This window comes from Hypanus sabinus, chromosome 18, assembly GCF_030144855.1.
Source record: "Hypanus sabinus isolate sHypSab1 chromosome 18, sHypSab1.hap1, whole genome shotgun sequence".
In the NCBI taxonomy this organism is placed as follows: domain Eukaryota; kingdom Metazoa; phylum Chordata; class Chondrichthyes; order Myliobatiformes; family Dasyatidae; genus Hypanus; species Hypanus sabinus.
This window is the reverse complement of record NC_082723.1, coordinates 14,188,349-14,208,577: the sequence shown is the minus strand read 5'-3', so window position 1 is coordinate 14,208,577 and position 20,229 is coordinate 14,188,349. Positions and strand designations below refer to the sequence as shown.

Below are 20,229 nucleotides of genomic sequence, written 5' to 3'. Positions count from 1 at the left end.
CTGAGATGCTTCAATGGATTGGCAAGGAAGGGGGAAGAAGCCGGAGTAAAACATTGGGAGGGGGGGGGGAGAGCAAGGAATACAAGTAGGTTCCACCTGGTAGGTGAGGGGGAAGGTGGGTGGTTGGGGTTGGGGGGTGTGGGGAAAAGGGATGGAAGAAGTAAAGGGCTGAAGAAGAAATCTGATAGGAGGTGATAGTGTACTCTGGAAGAAAGGGTAAGAGAAGGGGAACCAAAGAAGGATGATGGGCAGATGTGGGGAAAAGAAGGAGTGAGAGGGTAATCAGAATGTGGAATGGAAAAGGAGAGAATGAAGGAAAAAGAGATTAGGAGAGAAAAAGGAGAATTTATTCCCCTCCATAGGAATTTATTCCCCTCCCCTCCATGCCCAACCCACTGAGTTCCTCCAGCATTTTGTGTGTTGCTCAGGATTTTCAGTCCCTGCAGGATTTCTTGTCTTCATGTGTGGATAGTTGTTTCCTCCACGTAATTTAATTCCCCACTCTCACGTTTAATGTTCACCGCTTTACTGAGTATAAACTGATATACTGATGGAAAATGGTGATTTAAAAAAAGGTGACGGTCTTGTAATTGTAGACTATAGCCACGAGGGGGCACTGTAGTTCTGTTGTATCCAGTCCTCTGGTTTGCCTTGAACGAACGTTATGGGATATGCATTTATAATCAATGACGCTTAAATCTGATCATGAAGTGATTGAATCTGGAAGCAGTTACCCATTTATTTCTTGGTTTCATTTCCAGGACTGAACCCTGAGCTGTGTGCCAGGATTACTGCTCATACACTCGGTAACGCCAGATTATCACGCCACACTGAGCAAACTATGCAATTTAAACCCTCCCCTACCCGATGATTTCCTCTCCATTAGCTATCTGGGCCACATACCCACATCTAATTAAAGTGAAGCAAAATAAGACCTCGCTACCGGACGTACATTTACAGGCAGGCATCGATCCAATTCTTTATGGATGTTTCCACAATACAAGTTTTGTAAACCGTTCAGAAGTGTGTTGGGTATTTGTACTTGTTCTTAGTATGCAGCTGGGACCTCTGGTTGCATTTGCTTGTGGCCAGGGACACCTTTCATTAATATTATCTGCAGCCAGCTCCCGCCCCTTCAACAGGTGACATGCGCGGATAACTCATACAAGCAGTTCTAAAGCACTCGAGGTGAGTGGGGTGCAGGGATTGAGACTGACATTTCAACCCCAGGAAACCTCTTCTGGAGGTATAACTGGAGTCGGGGAGCTGTTCCGTGGGAGGGTGCGAATCTGTGACCATCGTACGGAAACACTCGCTATTCCTCAACGTGGGAAACTTGAAGGAACTTCACCACTATCCAGATCCCCACTGAGCCCCTCCGCCTCCTTCCTCTGTTGTATGCGTGAAGGCTTGACTGCAATGAAGGTTGTGTCGGACTGGGGACAGTCAGCCGCTCGCTCAGTCGACGAGCTCCGTGACTCGGTTCCCCGGGGTCGATTCCTCTGATGCCCCGATCTCGAGGCCACTCCAACGGCAGGAAGCAGAAAGCACGAACCCAGGGCAGCGGCAGAGAAGATGTGCAGCGAGTGTTACACCAACCGGTCCTTTGTCTTCGATGATGGGACGTCGAGTAAACAAACCTCCAGGTAAATCACTATCGCCCAAACGGACACCCCTCTCATTCCAGGCTTCGAGTGTGGCTTTATGTCCATACGATCTGCTCTCTCTCTCTCTCTCTCTCTCTCTCTTCTCACTTCTCCATGGAAACTGCTCATCCATTCCATTAATTGGCAAATCCATCTTTACAGGACTTGTAAATTTTGCCCTCTCTACTCGGGACTAAATTATATTTGAGATATTTCACCTAAGTAAACGCCGGTTTGTTCCCTATTGTTCCAGGTCGCGCTTTCGGGAACACTGCTGTTCCAAATCGTTCTCGCTGGTGTGTGTGTGTGTGTGTGTGTGTGTGTGTGTGTGTGTGTGTGTGTGTGTGTGTGTGTGTGTGTGTGTGTGTGTGTGTGTGTGTGTGTGTGTGTGTGTGTGTGTGTGTGTGTGTGTGTGTGTGTGTGTGTGTGTAACTGTTTTTTTGTATATTTCTTTATGCCAGTTCGTGTGTTTGTGTGTCTCTTTCTCCATGTGACACAGACAAAATGCTGGTTGGACTCAGAAGGTCAGGCAGCATCTATGGAAATGAGTGAACAGTCGATGTTTCAGGCCGAGACCCTTCATTAGACTGCATATGTCTGTCTCTGTATTTTTTCATTCTCTCTCTCTCCCCCCCCCCCCCACTCTCTCTATGTCTCTCTCTCTTCCCCCTCCCCCCCCCCTCTCTCCCCCCTCTTTCTCCCTCTCCATCCCATCCCCATCTCTCTCGATGTCTATCTCGGTGCTTCTGTTTTGTGTATGTGTCTCCCCCACTCTCTGTGTCTACGCGTGTGCCCACGCTTTTGGTTATGTTTAATCTCTCTGTGCTCGGGGCAATTCTCGACGCTGTTTCCATAGCTAGCTACCGCTTTTGACGAAAACAGTAAGTTTCGTGGCTGAAGTACAGGTCCTCTCGGGGCCGTTCTCTCCTTGCTTATTCCGGCAGGCGTGGGGTCCGCAGAAGTACTCTCGGAGGAGAACGGTTGAATGTACGTGGAGAGCTATTGCATGTTCTGAAAACGGCAGGGGTGTGAATGAATGCAACATGTTTATTTTAGAAAACTCGCCGTGTTCGCTGAGGCTGGACGGTACAGGGGGCTTTTTGAAGACCAACTTTTCTAAGGGGATTGTAGTCCAGGACATCCCCACTCTAACATAAATTAACACCGGTAGACTTACTGATGACGAAATCACTGACGAAGCTCCACGGGGATTATTTTGGGGTTAAGAGCAGAGTATGGGGGCGTGAAGTTAATCAGAAAGTGAGATCAGAGAGCTGGAACAAAGACAGTTCCATGGTGTGACAGCAAGAAGAGATTAATCTAAATCCGTTCAAAACGGGAATGGTGTGAATACGTCGCGGGTCGGGTAGACGCTTTGGGACCGAATAATTAATCAGATCGACGATTCGTCCTCAGATCTGTACATCAACTTTGGCACTCTTGGAGCGGCTCAGTGCAAAAGGGAATCCCAGTGACTAGTGAAACATCTTTTGTTCTTAAATAATAAACAGCATTTCTTGCATCGAGTTTTTTTTTGTTGTTGTTTATTCATCGCAGCGGAACAACAATCGCTTCAGTTTTCGTAATGTTCATAGGTGGCCTATGAGCGTAACCGGTCACTAAACCAGAAAGAGCGTTTATTGACGGGACCCGAAGAACGGGGGTTCTCTCACTCCAGTATTGGTGCTGCTTCTCCTCCATTTTCCGAACAACTGCGCTCACCCCATTTCGCTCCGTTTTAACAGTGACAGAGTTCCTCTTACACCCGCTTACCGTCCCATGAGCGGCCGTATCAAAGTCTCTGTCCCAAACCCGAGACACGCTACTAGTCAGGTATCGACCCACTGGCAGGAATATTTCTGCCTTTTTAAGCGTCAAATCTTCCACCAGGTTCTTTGGGTAGCCATCAAGTTCTGAGACGCACTATAATTTCAGATTGACGAAATAATCGTTTTATCTATTGATACTTCTTAGTCCATTGAGTGGTTTCTTTAAGCAAATGTTGCGACACACGTCCTTGTGCACAAGTTAGTGAGAGGTAATACTCAAGTGTAACAAATTATTAGGAAGGCGAGTGGATAAAATAGTATTTTATTCTGAAAAGTTTTGAGTTCAGGTATGGGAACAGCCGAGCATCGGACGGGAAGTGCTTCAAGAGGGTGTGAGAACGCCAGAGAGGATCATAAGGGTCTCCCTGTCACCCATCGGGGATATTTATCAAGAGCGCCGCGTGGGCCCTGAGTATTATTAGGAATCCCGCTCGTCCATACAGCAATCCAGCATCCTCTTTGACTTTCTACCATCAGGCAGGAGACTCCGATCAGAACGGGCAGGTTGAGGGAAAAAAACAGATTACTCCCTCAGGCCATTAGCCTTCTGAACTCTCTGCGGCACTGCAGTCGAAGGGCCGCTGGTTAATCTGTTCTGTACCTTACAATATTTAATCTATGCACTTCAGTTTGTTTGTTTAATTCAGCTGAGGATTTTATCTTTACCTTCATAAGTTATTGTGTGTTATGTGTACTACTTTGCTTAACCACCTGGTTCAGAGAAACATCTCGTTTGGTGGCATACATGTGTGTAATTAAGTGACAATAAACTTGTCTTGACTTAATTTGATAAAACATATCTCACTGCAGTTAAACAGCATCTAACTGTGACTGAGCCTGGAGGGCTGAGTTCAGCTTTGGTCTCCTTCTCTAAGAAGGCTCTCCCTCCCAAAGCAGCGAACATCCCTGTTTCTGGGCATGCTGGGGTTGTCACATAAAGAGAGATTAGGGTTGTGTTGTCTGGAAGAATGAGAAGAGAGTTTATTGCAGCTTCTTACAGGGACCATCTGGCTGGTGCACAGTGGATGAGGATTCAGAATTAGGAGAAAATTCTTTCTAACCTGGAGATCTGCGGAGAGACAGTCATTGAATCCATGGGAGGTTTTTGAACGTTAAGGGATTTAGAGGATGTGGCGAATGTTCAGGAAATCGGCCCTGAGGTGGAAGATCGCCGTAATCCGGGTGAACAATGGAGAAAAACTGAGAGCCAAGCAGTTTATTCACGCTCCTTTATTTTTTCTTTAATGTTCCCATGATTGAATAAAGTAAAATAACAGCAATAGTGCTACAGAAAACTCTAATTTGTCACGACCGATTGGCTGGCTTGTTCTTCGATTCTTTCATCTTGTTCCTGCTTCAGAACTACGAGTGAGGATCTCGAACATAAACAAAGTCAATGGGATGAAGTGGCCTTGGTGGAATGCCAAAAATAATACCATGGGACTCAGCAAAGTCGCAATGAGCAAAAATATAGTCCTGCTCTGTATGAGTGTAGTGTTTTTACGATGCCAACTTAAAAAAAAGCAACTAAGCGAGTAATAGATGTCAGGATCTGCACAGTAGATGCGCTTTCTGAAGCAAATAAACTCGAATAAAAGATAATGAAATAAGTTCAGGTTTTAGCATCATGGGAAGTGCAGGGCACCTGTCCTGTTCATAGAATACGTGACTTTACAATACAGGTTCTTCTGCCCACGATGTTTTGCCAACATTTAACCTACTCCAAGACCAATCAAACCCTTCCCTCCTACATAGCCCTCCATTTTTCTATTATCCATGTGCTTATCTAAGTGTCTCTTAAATGTCTCTAATGTATCTATCTCTACCACCAATTCTGGCAGCATGTTCCACACACTCACCATTCTCTGTGTAAAATAAAACTTACTTTCCTCTGATCACCTTAAAATTATGCTCCTAATAGTAGCCATTTCAGCCCTGGGGGAAATAAGTCTCTTGTCATCTGTACACCTCTATCAAGTTACCACTCATCCTCCTTCATTGCAAAGAAAAAGCCCTAGCTCACTCAGCCTATCCTCATAAGACACGCACGTTGTCAGAAATACACCTGACACCTAAGGGAGATGGCCTGGAGTGTCACAAGAATATGCACAATAATTTTGATAAAATGGAAAGGTGGGGGTGAAGTTGTGTGGAAGGAGAAAACAGAAAGAACTGGTTGTAGATGAGATGAAACTGGGTGATGTAAATGGCACAGTAGAAACTCCACTGAAATGTTTTCTTAGGAACTGATAACAGAACTTCATGGCCAAAAACCAGAAGACAACATGGGAAAGAAAGGGAAAAATAACATGGAACATATTTTGTTTTTCCAACCCCTGCCAATTAATATGAATAGTTTATTGTGAAACAAGTAGTTACATTGTGAATTGGAGCAGATTGTTTCCTGAAAGGGAAATGCCCTCTTGTTTAAACAAAGCTGTGTCAGAACGAAAATATGGAATTTGGTCTTGACATTTACATCACAGGATGGCATTAAAAATGCAAGATTATTAAGATTATTGATTCCCAGATTCACTCTTGGTTGGGTGAGGCGGAAGGAAATTATATAGTCACAGTAAAAACAATAGAAGAGAATTACATTTCAGCACAGTTACATATCCATGTCATCGTACAATCATAATTATTGTTTCAAATAAGAATACCGAGCATATGTAAATGGCTGTATAAATCTACATTTCTCTCATAGGATTTATGAATACTAATATTAAACAATCTACTTCTTTCCCCTTGGTGATTACAAGATTCTTCACGTGGAAATCGTAATTCATTTTAATTAGATCCCTCCAAGAGATCTACAACCTTGTCATGGTTTGGAGGTTTGTGTGCCTCGATGACCCGGCTGGAATGTTTTATGCTATGGCTCTTGGTAGGGTTACCCATACCAAACGGGTCAAAGGGTAGAGGCCAGACTAAGAGTGGTCCACTGGTCCTCCAAGTTCAGGGGTTCCGCTCAGGGCTAACAACTCTGACTGATCAAACAAAATTGTTTCAGAAACAGCAATAAAGAATCCTTCTACATTTGAGTGACTCAGGACAGACAGAGATGGAGGATCTTCATTGCTGCCCTAAACACCAGCTAGTGTAATGGGCTGTAAGTAATTTAATTAGATCAGGTTATCTATAATCAGTCAGAAATCTAAATAGAGCATTCACTCTTAATTGGGAGATGTAATCCACATTGAAATGCATAGAAATCAAAGCAGAGAAACTATACATACAGCCAAATAGGTATTTGCTAGTCTTTGTGTTCCTTGTGCATATCCCACTATCACCCCATCCAACTTCGTTCAAATCTATTTGTATATCCTTTTAATTCCCTCACAGCCTGTGGCAAAATCAGTTGCTTTAAATGTACTCATTCTCTGCTCTCTACCACTCTATATGATAGCACATTCAAACTTCAACAGTTTTCGGGGAAAACAACTTTCACAAATTTCCCAGTAGATTTATTATATTGTGGCTTCCATCTTAAGTACTATCATCTGTACAGTGAAGACATAAAGCTGCTTCGTAATTTTTAATAATAGAATCATACAGAACACTATGTCCATGCCAACCATCAATTACCCATCTTCACTAATCCCATTTACCAGCCCTTGATCCATAGCCTTTTGTGTCTTTGCAATTCAAGTGATTCTCCTGATGCTTCTTAATGTTGTAAGAAGACTTTTTTTCTCCATCCGCTTAGGAAGAATGTTCCAGATTCCAACCACCCTTGGGTGAAAAGAATTATTCCCCTTCCTGCTTACTCTAAACCTGCTTTTCCTAGTTTTTGTAGCAATCTCCTTTTCCTCATCAGCTGAGTAGAAGAGCATTTCAATTTCAGACTTTTCTGAATGCTGTAACCTTTCTCTTTTAATGAGTATAGTGCCATAAATTATTCTTACAAATGAGTATTGGGGTAGAATAATTATTCCATTTCAACAACAGTACAAATCACCTTGATATAACAATAATAATCATGATTTTGTTTTAATTCTGAACATTTGCAGTGTATTGTCAGTCTTGAGATACTGATGTACTTTTCTACAATGTTATGTTTTTCTGATGACATTGATTTAAAATTTTTTTCTGATGTCATTAGAATGTATTGTTTGATTTATTTAATCATAGGATGTGTGTCCTTGCATACAAGGACTCTTATTGTTCCAACTAAAATGATTGCTAGGGTTTTTCAGAGGGCAACTGACATTTTAGAGAGTCTGGAGTTACAAATAAATCAGATGAAGTGAAGACAGGGGATTTTCTTCCTCTGGGAGCTCTAGTGATTTCAGGGATATCGTCAAAGGTACCAGTTCTCCCATTTCCAGATTTACTTAATTAACTGAATTAAAGTATCATAGCTACACAATGGGACTTAAAATACCCTTTCCAAACCTCTGGATTACAAAGTAACCAACATGCTGGTCTGCATATAAGGAGTAATACCTAAACTAAAAATGTAAGTACTGTTAACTTGCAATAAAAGTTGCTGGAGATGCTTGCAGAATAATAATCAGCAAAAAGAAAGAATGTCTAACTATTGCTTCCAATATGAGTCATCAAAAGAAAACGTTAACTCAATGCCTTAATTCTCTTTCAATCAATATTCATCTGCCAATTCTATACCCTCAATTATTTATTGCAAAGCTGTGGCTGGGAGTCTGATTATGGAAGATATAGCGGGGGGAAGCCAAGGAAAGAAAACATATCTAGGCTAGAAGAACCACTCGTCTACCTCCTTACTGATCTAGAATTATGATCAATTATATATATCCTTTCTTTAAAACACTTGTCCAAATCTATCCTGAATCTGATTTGTTTAGTTTTTTTTGCTCTCCTTTACTGTACATTTGAAAAGACTGTAGCCTTTAAATTATGCAGAACCTTATCCCCCTTTCAGCAGTCCTCTGCCAAATGAATAGTTGTGTATCCTTCCACAAAATATTGACTGGAAAAACCCTCTTGTCTTATCTCCTATAATGAGAAATAAATCCCTTTGTGTTTTGTTCTTGTTATCATATATCTTACCTGGAACTTTTATTGTAGCTACTTCATTCTTGAAGTTAAAGTTCCTGCAATTCAAACAATGTTCCAGATATTACCTGCTCAGTGTTTTGTCCTGTGGTAGGACATCTAGACTCAAGTTGTTATTTTATATAGAGATGAGTATTCAACTGTTATTTGATAGGTTGCTATCTCTATGATGTAACAAGACTTGCTTATATATCTGATTATCCTGTTGATGTTTCCATTAATCCCACAATTCCCTATTTATTTTGCTACTCAAGGTTTCTGATTTACTGTATTACACTCCTTGTCTGACATCCTGCAGAAATGTCCTCTAGTTACATACTGGAAAGCCTATGTAATTGTTTTTGTTTGTGGTCACTGATCACTTCTAACTGTCTACGTCTTTTGTATTTTGAGTGTTCTGAGCCAGAGATTCCTATGAGTCATTGGGGATGTTACATAGTTTTTTATTTAGAGATACAGTGCTGAAAAGACCCTTCTGACCCAATGAGCCAGTAACCCACATCTAATCACAGACCAATTAATCTACTAACCACTACGTCTTTGGAATGTGTGAAGAAACCGGTGCACCCAGAGGAAATCATACATTTCAAGAAGGATTTGAGTACATTTTTGAATCTTATCTTCTCTTTGCCTTGTAATCCTTTCCCATGAAAGAGCCCAGAGTAGAATTTAAGGCTCTGGTGTCAGAAAGAAAATGATTTGAGTTCACCTGCTCTGTGTGGAAATCCGACGCTGACTGGGGCTTTAATGCTGATGAGGGCTTGGGAGAGGAACTGATGTTTGTTCACTTAACCATTCATTGAACCTGAAGGATTTCATGGGAACATCACTACTGCTATTTTTCCACTGCCTCGAGAATCTTGGACTAGGTTGTTCAAGCACCTCAGAAGCATAAAGAAAAGCAGGGATCCAACCAACTGGAGGGGAAAACCCAAAGTCTTTGCAGACTGAGTTTTGTCATAAAGAATGAGCTAGTCTAGAGTCTCAGCAACTCCATCAACAGAATTAATGAACCCCCGTTCTGCTCCCGTTATCATGGAACCAGTGTACTAAAGCTCACCAGAGTATATGCCCAACCCTAGAACCCTAGAAGCTTTGGATGAGGCCAGAAAGGAACTCTGGCTTTGAAACATGCAAATGAAGAATCTACAATAGATAATCTACCAAGGATGAGGACAAATAGGCATTTCTGTTGTATCCATTCTGTCATCCCTGGCCATAGAAGGTACTGAGAAAGCTTTGGGTTCTTGGGCTATGCTGATACACAATTTATTTCCGGGAAGTTTTCTCCCCTTCATTGTAAAAATGTCCAGCATTCTGAAAGAGGCAATTAATTCAAAGAAATTAAAAACAGCAAACTATTCAGCTGATTTCTTCTGTGAATAGAGGCACTTATTGGATGCTTTCCCTCAGGATACTGTTTACTTAAATGATTCGTTGGGTATGGTCCATCCCAAAAGATACTAATTAATGTGTGGCCTCCATCGGTTGTGGTTGGCCATGGGCAATGTGCCACTGGTAGTCACCGGGAGTGGCCTCTCCATGGTGCAAGCCAGGGCAGAGTTGATATGGAGATCCGTCTGTTGCCCATGCAGTGGGACCCCCCCCCCCCCCCATGCTAATGACAGGTCTAAAGGAATGACAAAAGTTGGTATAGTTTGGTGCCAGCAGCATTGCAGGAGTTACTGCGTAAATTATCCTATAATTAGGATAGGGTTAAACTGAGGATTTGCTGTGTGGTATGGCTTGGAGCACTGGAAGGGCCGGTTCTGTGCTCTAGCTCAATAAATAAATAAATAAATAAAACGAATACATTTATAAGTTGATTTCATTGATCTTCCCTTATTACTAATATCTACATGGCACTGTGTGAAATAGCGCCATTACCTCTGCCTCTTGTGAGTTGAAATCATGCTTTGTTTTTGTCACCCATTAATACTCATTAATTTATTATATTCTTGTAACATTCATAACTAAAAGGGTTGATAACTATTAAGATAGTATAGGGAAGTAGAAAGATAGGAATTGCATATAGATAGTGTGTGTTGTTATTTCAATTTCACATAAATTATGTTATTACAATTTACTTATGAATTGTTAGATTATAACTACTTCAGTAGTGCAAAAATCTAAGTCTCTTCACTTCCAATATAGAAATTGTTCTACGCACTCTACAACAACAGAAGGTTTTTAATTAGCGTGATGTAGAAAGAGGGAGATAAAGCTGCAAAGTCTAATTAAGTTTTATGTCAAAAAGATGCTCTCTTTTGACGTTCTGACAGATGTTCTCAGGGAAGGTTTTGTTATATCTGAGAGAGACGATGGCAAAGGATTATAATGATAGTGAGACTGGGAAGGATAGCAGAGGTTCAAAGGGAGCTTAAACTCTAATTGAGCTGAATGGTCTGTTTCTGCACTGTATCTTTTATCTCCTAATGTTTCTGTGCTGTTTTTTTGAAAAAATACTTGTTGAGTACTTCCCTCCAGGAAGCTAAACAAATTTGCAGTTTTTACTGTTTTTCTCAGATGGCTAGCAGTATATATATTTTATCAATTCAGTTGCGACACAGTTCACAGCCCTTTTGTATTTGAATATTGTGTTTGTGTTTTGCATCATTTCTTTCTGAGTGGTTCTCAAACAAATACTATGAAGACACCCATTACTGTTGGCTTAATAGTGTGAGAAAAATCTGACCTTTGTTTCTCTCACCCTAGTTGTTTTAGCTTTAAATTAAATGAGACTCTCAGACATGAAGTAGTTTATTGTTTTAATGGAAAGGGAAGTGTAAGGCATGGAAGAAAGTTGATATAATAGTTGATAAGTTGAGAAGCCAGACTTCTTCTTTGCTTTATGTAATTCATATTGGCGGATTCCCAGGCATTTCAGTGTTAAAAATTCAGCATTTTGTGTTTTTATTGGTGAAAGGAAAGTTTTGTAAATGAGAAAAAAATACAAACACAAAATGAAAAAGAGAAGAATACAACTTATAACGAGCTCTTTGGGCTGGTGAATGTTTGGCTCTGAAGTTTTTAGACCATCTGAATTAGTTAATTGTTGTTTAATGAGAGTTGTTAATCATTTCTTGTGCTTTAATCTTGAGTGACCTACTCTTTGTAATGCAGTCACCTGGTGCTTTCTGTTTAAACCTGTTAATTTTATTTAGATGGGCTCAGGGATTCCGTGTTACAAGTATAATTTAAGCAGATGCCCAATCATCACTAATTGCAGGGTCATAGTTTTGAGAATGTTATATCTTGTGGTGTCACTTGGTTAAACCACCGATGTTCTGTTGGAATCCTTATGAATAAACTCTGGTTGCTGACTCTACATAGGAGTCTGCCTTTGATCCGACATGGCCATGGGTTCCGACAGCGCACATTGTGACAATGTTGCTAAATATTGGTGTAGTTCTGAATTTATACAAGTATATAAATATATTGTTCTGTGTTAAATTAATACTTTATTTTGATACAATTAAAATATCATTAATTTATATTCCCCAGAATCCATGTTTTGAATCTTGAACCAGAATCATTTACATTATCTCACATTTTTGCATAATTTGAAAGGGTTAAGTGCTTGCATTCATTCACATTTGTTTAAAGCAATTTGAAACTAATTCTTTTTCTATTATCCTATGTGTGGTGAACTACATATACCTGTCTGGACACTACATATACCCTGCTGACTGCTCCTCCCACAGACCCCGGTATAAAGGCAATTGGGGCCTGAGCCCTGCCTCTCAGTCTCCAGGATGTAGCATGGTGGTCAATTGCTGCTTGTTCTTTCTTCCAGTCAATAAAAGCCGATATCGCGCCTCACGTCTCAGAGAGTTATTGATGGTGCATCACTATGTTTCCTATTAAAGAGTCTTATTTTCTTTACAAACTATATATAACCATATAACAATTACAGCATGGATACAGGCCATCTCGGCTCTTCTAGTCTGTGCCAAACGCTTACTCTCACCTAGTCCCACTGGCCCGCAGTCAGCCCATAACCCTCCATTCCTTTCCTGTCCATATACCTATCCAATTTTACTTTACATGACAATACCGAACCTGCCTCTACCACTTCTACTGGAAGCTCATTCCACACAGCTACCACTTTCTGAGTAAAGAAATTCCCCCTCGTGTTACCCTTAAACTTTTGCCCCCTAGCTCTCAAATCATGTCCTCTTGTTTGAATCTCCCCTACTCTCAATGGAAAAAGCCTATCCATGTCAACTCGATCTATCCCTTTCTTTATTTTAAATACCTCTATCAAGTCCCCCCTCAACCTTCTATGCTCCAAAGAATAAAGACCTCACTTGTTCAGCCTTTCCCTGTAACTTAGGTGCTGAAACCCAGGTAACATTCTGGTAAATCTTCTCTGTACTCTCTCTATTTTGTTGATATCTTTCCTATAATTTGGTGACCAGAACTGTACACAATACTCCAAATTCGGCCTTACCAATGCCTTGTACAATTTTAACATTACATCCCAACTCCTATACTCAATGATCTGATTTATAAAGGCCAGCATACCAAAAGCTTTCTTCACCACCCTATCCACATGAGATTCCACCTTCAGGGAACTATGCACCATTACTCCTAGATCACTCTGTTCTACTGCATTCTTTAATGCCCTACCATTTACCATGTATGTCCTATTTGGATTATTCCTACCAAAATGTAGCACCTCACACTTATCAGCGTTAAACTCCATCTGCCATCGTTCAGCCCACTCTTCTAACTGGTCTAAATCTCTCTGCAAATTTTGAAAACCTATTTCATTATCCACAACGCCGCCTACCTTAGTATCATCTGCATACTTATTAACTCAATTTAGAACCCCATCATCCAGATCATTAATGTATATGCCAAACAACATTGGACCCAATACAGATCCCTGAGGCACACCACGAGTCACTGGCCTCCAACCTGACAAACCATTATCCACCACTACTCTCTGGCACCTCCCATCCAGCCACAGTTGAATCTATTTTACTATTTCAATATTAATACCTAACGATTGAACCTTCCTAACTAACCTTGTCAAAGGCCTTACTGAAGTCCATATAAACCACATCCATGTCTTTACCTTCGTCAACTTTCCTTATAACCTCTTCAAAAAATTCAATAAGATTTGTCAAACATGACCTTCCACACACAAATCCATGTTGACTGTTTATAATCAGTTCCTAATTTAAAAGAAATTGTTCAAAATCTCCCCCATCTCTTTCGGCTCCACACGTAGCTGTCCACTCTGATTCTCTAAGGGACCAATTTTATCTCTCATTTTCCTTTTGCTATTAATATAACTGTAGAAACCCTTTGGATTTATTTTCACCTCACTTGCCAAAGCAACCTTTTATCTTCTTTTAGTTTTTCTAATGTCTTTCTTAAGATTCTTCTTACATTCTTTATATTCCTCGAGCACCTCATTTACTCCATGCTGCTATACGTATTATAGATCTCCCTCTTTTTCCGAACCAAGTTTCCAATATCCCTTGAAAAATATGACACTCCCAAACTTTTAACCTTTCCTTTCACCCTAACAGGAACATAAAGATTCTGTACCCTCAAAATTTCACCTTTAAATGACCTCCATTTCTCTATTACATCCTTCCCATAAAACAAATTGTCCCAATCCACTCCTTCTAAGTCCTTTTACATCTCCTCAAAGTTAACCTTTCTCCAATCAAAAATCTCAACCCTGGGTCCAGTCCTATCCTTCTCTATAATTATATTGAAACTAACGGTGTTGTGATCACTGGACCCGAAGTGCTCCCCAACACATACGTCCATCACCTGACCTATCTCATTCCCTAACAGGAGATCCAACACTGCCCCTTCCCTAGTCGGTGCAAAAAACTATCCTGTACACATTTTACAAACTCCAAACCATCCAGCCCTTTTACAGAATGGGCTTCCCAGTCTATGTGTGGAAAACTAAAATCTCCCACAATCACAACCTTGTGCTTACTACAAATATCTGCTATCTCCTTACAAATTTGCTCCTCCAATTCTCGCTCCCCATTAGTTGGTCTATAATACACCCCTATAAGTGTTACTACACCTTTCCCATTCCTCAATTCCACCCAAATAGTCTCTGTAGATGAGCCCTCTAAACTACTTCTGTACAAGTTTAACTTGCCTATTTACTATTCTCAAACAGTCACTTCAGTGCCATAAAATCTGTCAAAGATAAAGATTTCAACTTTTGTGACATGATTATGTTGATACCTATTTCCTTTCTGTACTTTGCTTAGCCCTACTCAGCTTCACTTAACAGATAAGAATCATCATCCGGCCAGTCAGTGAGAGGTTTACTGAAAATGTGTTCAGTTTTTGGATTGTTATCATCATTGGCAAGGCCAGCATTTGTTGTCTATTCCTATAATCACTCTTGGGAAGGTGTCCATGAACAGCCTACTTGAACCATTGCAATTCTTTGATAAGGATTTCCTCAAAATATTGTTGGATTGAGAGATCCAGGATTTAGACCCATTGACTATGAAGGAATGGTTACACACACACAGTGCCACTCCATTAGGTACCTCCTGTATGTTCATGGTTTTCTACTGCCCAACCACTTCAAGGTTTGACGTGTTGTGGAATCAGAGATGTTCTTCTGCACACCACTTTGGTAACATGTGGTTATTTGAGTTACTGTCACCTTCCTGTTAGCTTGAACCAGTCTGGTCATTCCCCTCTGACCTTTCTGACTAACAAGGCATTTTTGCTCATAGAACTGTCACTCATTGAATGTTTTTTTTTAAATTTTTTGCACCATTCTCTGTAACTGTTTTATTTCAATCTTTGATTTGTCATTAATTCATCATTTCCTTGAATCTCATGAGTTAGGAGGCACTGAAGGCTGCAGAAGGAAGTCTCGTACGAAGTGTTGGTTGTCCTGCTTCAGCAAGATCCAGCTTGAAGTGTGGTAGTGTACAAAAGCAAGGTCAATTTGTTACAAAATTGGCTTGATGTTAGGAGGCAGAAGACAATAGTGGAGGGTTGCTTTTCAGATGGAGAGACCTGAAACTAGGGGTTTGCCATAGGATTGAGGCCAGGTTCTTTATTGTTTGTCATGCACATTACTGATATGAAATGGATTATAGGTGGCATGATTAGTAAACAGGCAGATCACACCAAAAATAGTGGTATATTGGTCACTGAAGAAGCTTATCTAAGGCTATAACAGGATCTTGATCAATTGGGAAAGTTGGCAAGGGAATGGCTGATGGGATTTAACACTGATAGTGTGTTGATTACATTGCACTTCAAGTATTGTGTACAATTTAGGTCACCATGTTATTGGAAGGATGAGATTAAGCTGGAGTGGGTACAAAAGAGATTTCAGGAATATTACATGGACTGGAGGGCTTGAGTTACCAGGAAAGATTAGATAGAGTGTGACTGTTTTCTTAGACCAAAGAGGGCTGAGGGGTGACCTTATAGATGCATGTAACATCATGAGGACACACAGAGAAGGTAGATCTAAACAGTCTTTTTCCACAGGGGGGTGGGAATGTGAAACAAGCTGCCAGAGGAGGTGATAAAGCTAAGTTCAACTACAACATTTAAAATAGATTTGCAAAGATACATCAATAGGAATGTTTAAGAGGGGTTTGGGCGAAATGCTGTAAAAATTTGATAAGCTTAGATAGGTATCCTAGTTGGTATGAATGAATCTGGTCAAAGGGCATGTTTGATGATGCGTAAGCATGAATCGACACTCAGTGGCCACTTTGTTACGCATAGAAGTGGAACCCAGTGTGGTCTTCTGCTGCTGTAGCCCATCCAGTCCAAGGTTCAATGTGTTGTGTGTTCAGAAATATGCTTCTGCTCACCAATATTGTAATGCGTAGTTATTTGAGTTATTTCTTCCTTCCTGTCAGCTTGAACCAGTCTGGTCATTCTCCTATAAGTTCTCTCATTAACAAGGCATTTTCATCAGCAATTTCTGAGATACTCAAATGACCCCATCTGTCACCAATAATCATTCCACAGTCAAAGTCACTTAGATCACATTCTTCCCCATTCTGATAACTGGTCTGAACAACACTTGAACCTCTTGACCATATCTGCATGCTTTTAAGCATTGAGTTGCCGGCACATGATTGGCTGATTAGATACTTGTATGAATGAGCAGGTGTACAGGTGTGCCTAATGAAATGGCCAATGAATGTATTTCCAGGATGGTGTGTGACCTGAAGGTGGTGGTGTTCCCATGTAATTGCTGGCTCTATACTTAGATGTAGAGATCGGAAATCCGGAAAGTGAGTCAGTGGTGAAAAGAGGGAATATTTGCAGCAATGCATTGGGTCTTAAACAAACATATAGTTTTATCCTGAAAGGCACATCTTGAGTATTTCTTCAGATGCTTGAAATACAGAGTAATACACGCAGAATGCTGGAGAAACTCAGCTGGTTAGGCAGCATCTCAGGAGAGGAATAAATAGTTAATGATTTGCACTGAGACCCTCCATCAGGACTCAACGTGCTTCTTGAGTGTTGTTGGAGCTATGGAAAGCACATCATCATATACTTAATTTATTATTTGTAGATGGTCAAAAGATTCTCGGGGCACCAAGAGATGTGTCACTAACTGCAGCATACCTAGCCTTTGAGCTGCTTTTACTATGGCTAGTCCAGTTGAATTTCTGGTCAGTGGTAACTTCCAGATGTAGAAAATAACTATCTTGATAATGTTATTGAACAATATTCTTTGAGACAAACCAAACTGATGAACCAAAGCAATGAATGTGCTAGTAGATGGAGGACGTGGTAGTAGATCTCAGAGTTACAGCGCAAGTTGATAGGATCATTAAGAGGGCCTTCAGTAGTTGGGGGGAATAAGTTCAAGAGTGCAAGTTAAGGTTGCAGCTCTACAAAACTCTGGTTAGACCACACTTGGAGTATTCTGTTCAGTTCTGGTCACCTGATTCAAGGAAGGATGTGAAAGCTTAAGAGAGGGTGCACAGGAGATTTTCCAGAATGCTACTTGGAATAGAGAGCATATCTCATGAGGATAGGTTGAGTGAGTTAGGGTTTTTCTCTTTGGAATGAAGGAGGATGCAAGGTGACCTGGCAGAGGTGTACAAAATGAGGCATAGACAGAGTGGACAGCCAGAGACTTTTCCCAGGGCCGAAATGGTTAATACAAGGGGGTATAACTTTAAGATGTTTGGAGGAAAGTATAGGGGGATATCAGAGTTCCGTTTTTTACTGAGCAATAGGTGCATGGAGTGGTGGCAGAGGCAGATACATTAGGGACATTTAAGAGATTGTTAGATTGACACATGAATGAAAGACATGTGGAAGGCTCTGTGGAAGGGAAGGGTTAGGTTGATGTCAAAGTAGGTTGAAAGTTTGGCACAAGGTCATGGGCTGAAGGGCCTGTTCTATTCCATGTTCTAATATAATGATGTGTATAAACTCTCTCGTGTTCAAGTTAAGTTGGTGGCAAGAATGCTATTTGCCACTTAACAGCCCATATCTGAATTTGTCAAGATCCTACAGCATGTAGACAACAACAACAACTTCATTTCTGATGCATCAATCAAATCTCTGATCAGCCGCCAATGGAAATGAACATTCTCACACATCAGTGGACACCTCTGGTTCTGATGTCATGAAAGGCAGCACATTGCGTAGTGGTTAGGACAATGCTTTACAATATAGATAAACTGGGTTCAATTCCTGGCACAGCCTGTCAGGAGTTTGTATGTTTTCCCTTTGACCAGGTGGGTTTCCTCCAGGCGCTCCAGTTTCCTCTGACAGTCCAAAGCTGTACTGGGTTTTAGGTTAATTCATCATTATAAATTGACCCACTATTAGGCTAGATTTAAATCAAGAGATTGCAGCTCAAAGGGCTGGAAGGGACTGTGCTGTTTCTGAATAAATAAATAACTTACGAAGGAGGGCTCTTCAGAAAGTAGCAGAAAATGGCTGGGTGTAGGATACTGACCTTAGGTACTTCTTCAACTATGTTCTGGGGCTGAAGTGATTGATTACAATCATCTTTCATTGTGCAAGCTAATACTTTAACCACAGGCTAAACCCACCTGGAAATGCATTGACATCTACTTTTCTGTTTTGTTTTGGTGCCACACGAAGATATGCTGCCTTGACGTCAAGTCTGGAATTCAGCTCAATAGTCCTGGCAAAAAACAAGCTGGGCATTGGGGATAGGTGCTTACAGAGTGGGTGCTGCTTAATTGTTCTGTGAATGATTCCTATAATGACACTGTTGATAATTAAGAGTTGGACTGTAATTAGCTGGATTTAATTTGTTCTACTTCATGTGACCTGAATAAAGCTAGGCAATTATCTACATTATAGTATATTAATGTATTACAGTCCTGTCTCCCTTTCTCTTCACCATCTACACCTCAGACTTCAACTACTGCACAGAGTCTTGCCATCTTCAGAAGTTTTCTCATGACTCTGCCATTGTTGGATGCATCAACAAGGGAGATGAGGCTGAGTACAGAGTTATGGTGGGAAACTTTGTCACATGGTGTGAGCAGAATCATCTGCAGCTTAATGTGAAAAAGACTAAGGAGCTGGTGGTGGACCTGAGGAGGGCCAAGGCACCAGTGATCCCTATTTCCATCCAAAGGGTCAGTGTGGACATGGTGGAGGATTATGAGTACCTGGCGATACGAATTGACAATAAACTGGACTGGTCAAAGAACACTGAGGCTGTCTACAAGAAGGGTCAGAGCCGTCTCTATTTCTTGAGGAGACTGAGGTCCTTTAACATCTGCCGGACGATGCTGAGGATGTTCTATGAGTCTGTGGTGGCCAGTGCTATCATGTTTTCTGTTGTGTGCTGGGGCAGTAGGCTGAGGGTTCAGACATCAACAAAATCAACAAACTCATTCACAAGGCCAGTGATGTTGTGGGGGTGGAACTGGACTCTATGATGGTCTGAAACTGGACTCTATGATGGTCTGAAAAGAGGATGCTGTCCAAATTGCATGCCATCTTGGACAATGACTCCCATCCACTCCATAATGTACTGGTTAGGCACAGGAGTACATTCAGTCAGAGACTCATTCCACCGAGATGCAACACTGAGCGTCATAGGAAGTCATTCCTGCCTGTGGCCATCAAACTTTACAACTCCTCCCTCAGAGTGTCAGACACCCTGAGCCAATAGCCTGGTCCTGGACTTATTTCCACTTGGCATAATTTACTTATTATCATTTAATTATTTCTGGTTTTATTTAGCTATATTTCTACTTTATTATTGGTTGGTGCAACTGTAACAAAACCCAATTTCCCTCGGGATCAATAAAGTCTGTCTGTCTGTAATTGTATATGAACAATTTGGCTGGAGGTGCAGTTTGTTCTTGAGTGCATTAATTACTTCAAAACTCCCCTCTAAATAACTCCTTTTGAGGCGTACACAGATTAAGGGAAATTGTCCTCTACTCTCCTGACTTTGTGCATTATTACATTTAGTGACCAGATTGATTGATGCACCTAACCATCAGCAGTTGGGGGGAGGTGGGGTCCATAAAGTTGGATCAAGAGTGCATAATGACACAGATAGTAAAGGTATAGGCTATTTAGTCTCTTGACCCTGTATGGCTATTCAGTAACATCAAGGTGATCTCCAGTGCCTTCACCTTTAAGCAATACAATGTCCTTTTTTGCTGCAATTGAGTTAAGGTTGTCTTTTATGTGGAAGCCATACAATGGACATTGGCAGGTTGTTT

At 41.0% G+C, this 20,229-nt stretch overlaps 1 protein-coding gene across 1 annotated transcript in view; it reads left to right on the top strand.

Annotated features, from left to right (window-relative positions):
• Window positions 1–1,151: 1,151 nt before the first annotated feature.
• Window positions 1,152–20,229, top strand: part of kcnt1b (potassium sodium-activated channel subfamily T member 1b) — a 488,428-nt gene continuing 469,350 nt past the window's right edge. Inside the window, exon 1 of the mRNA XM_059993689.1 lies at window positions 1,152–1,646. Coding sequence (XP_059849672.1) covers window positions 1,576–1,646 — 71 coding nt within the window. The 5' untranslated portion in view covers window positions 1,152–1,575. The remainder of the gene's footprint in view (window positions 1,647–20,229) is intronic.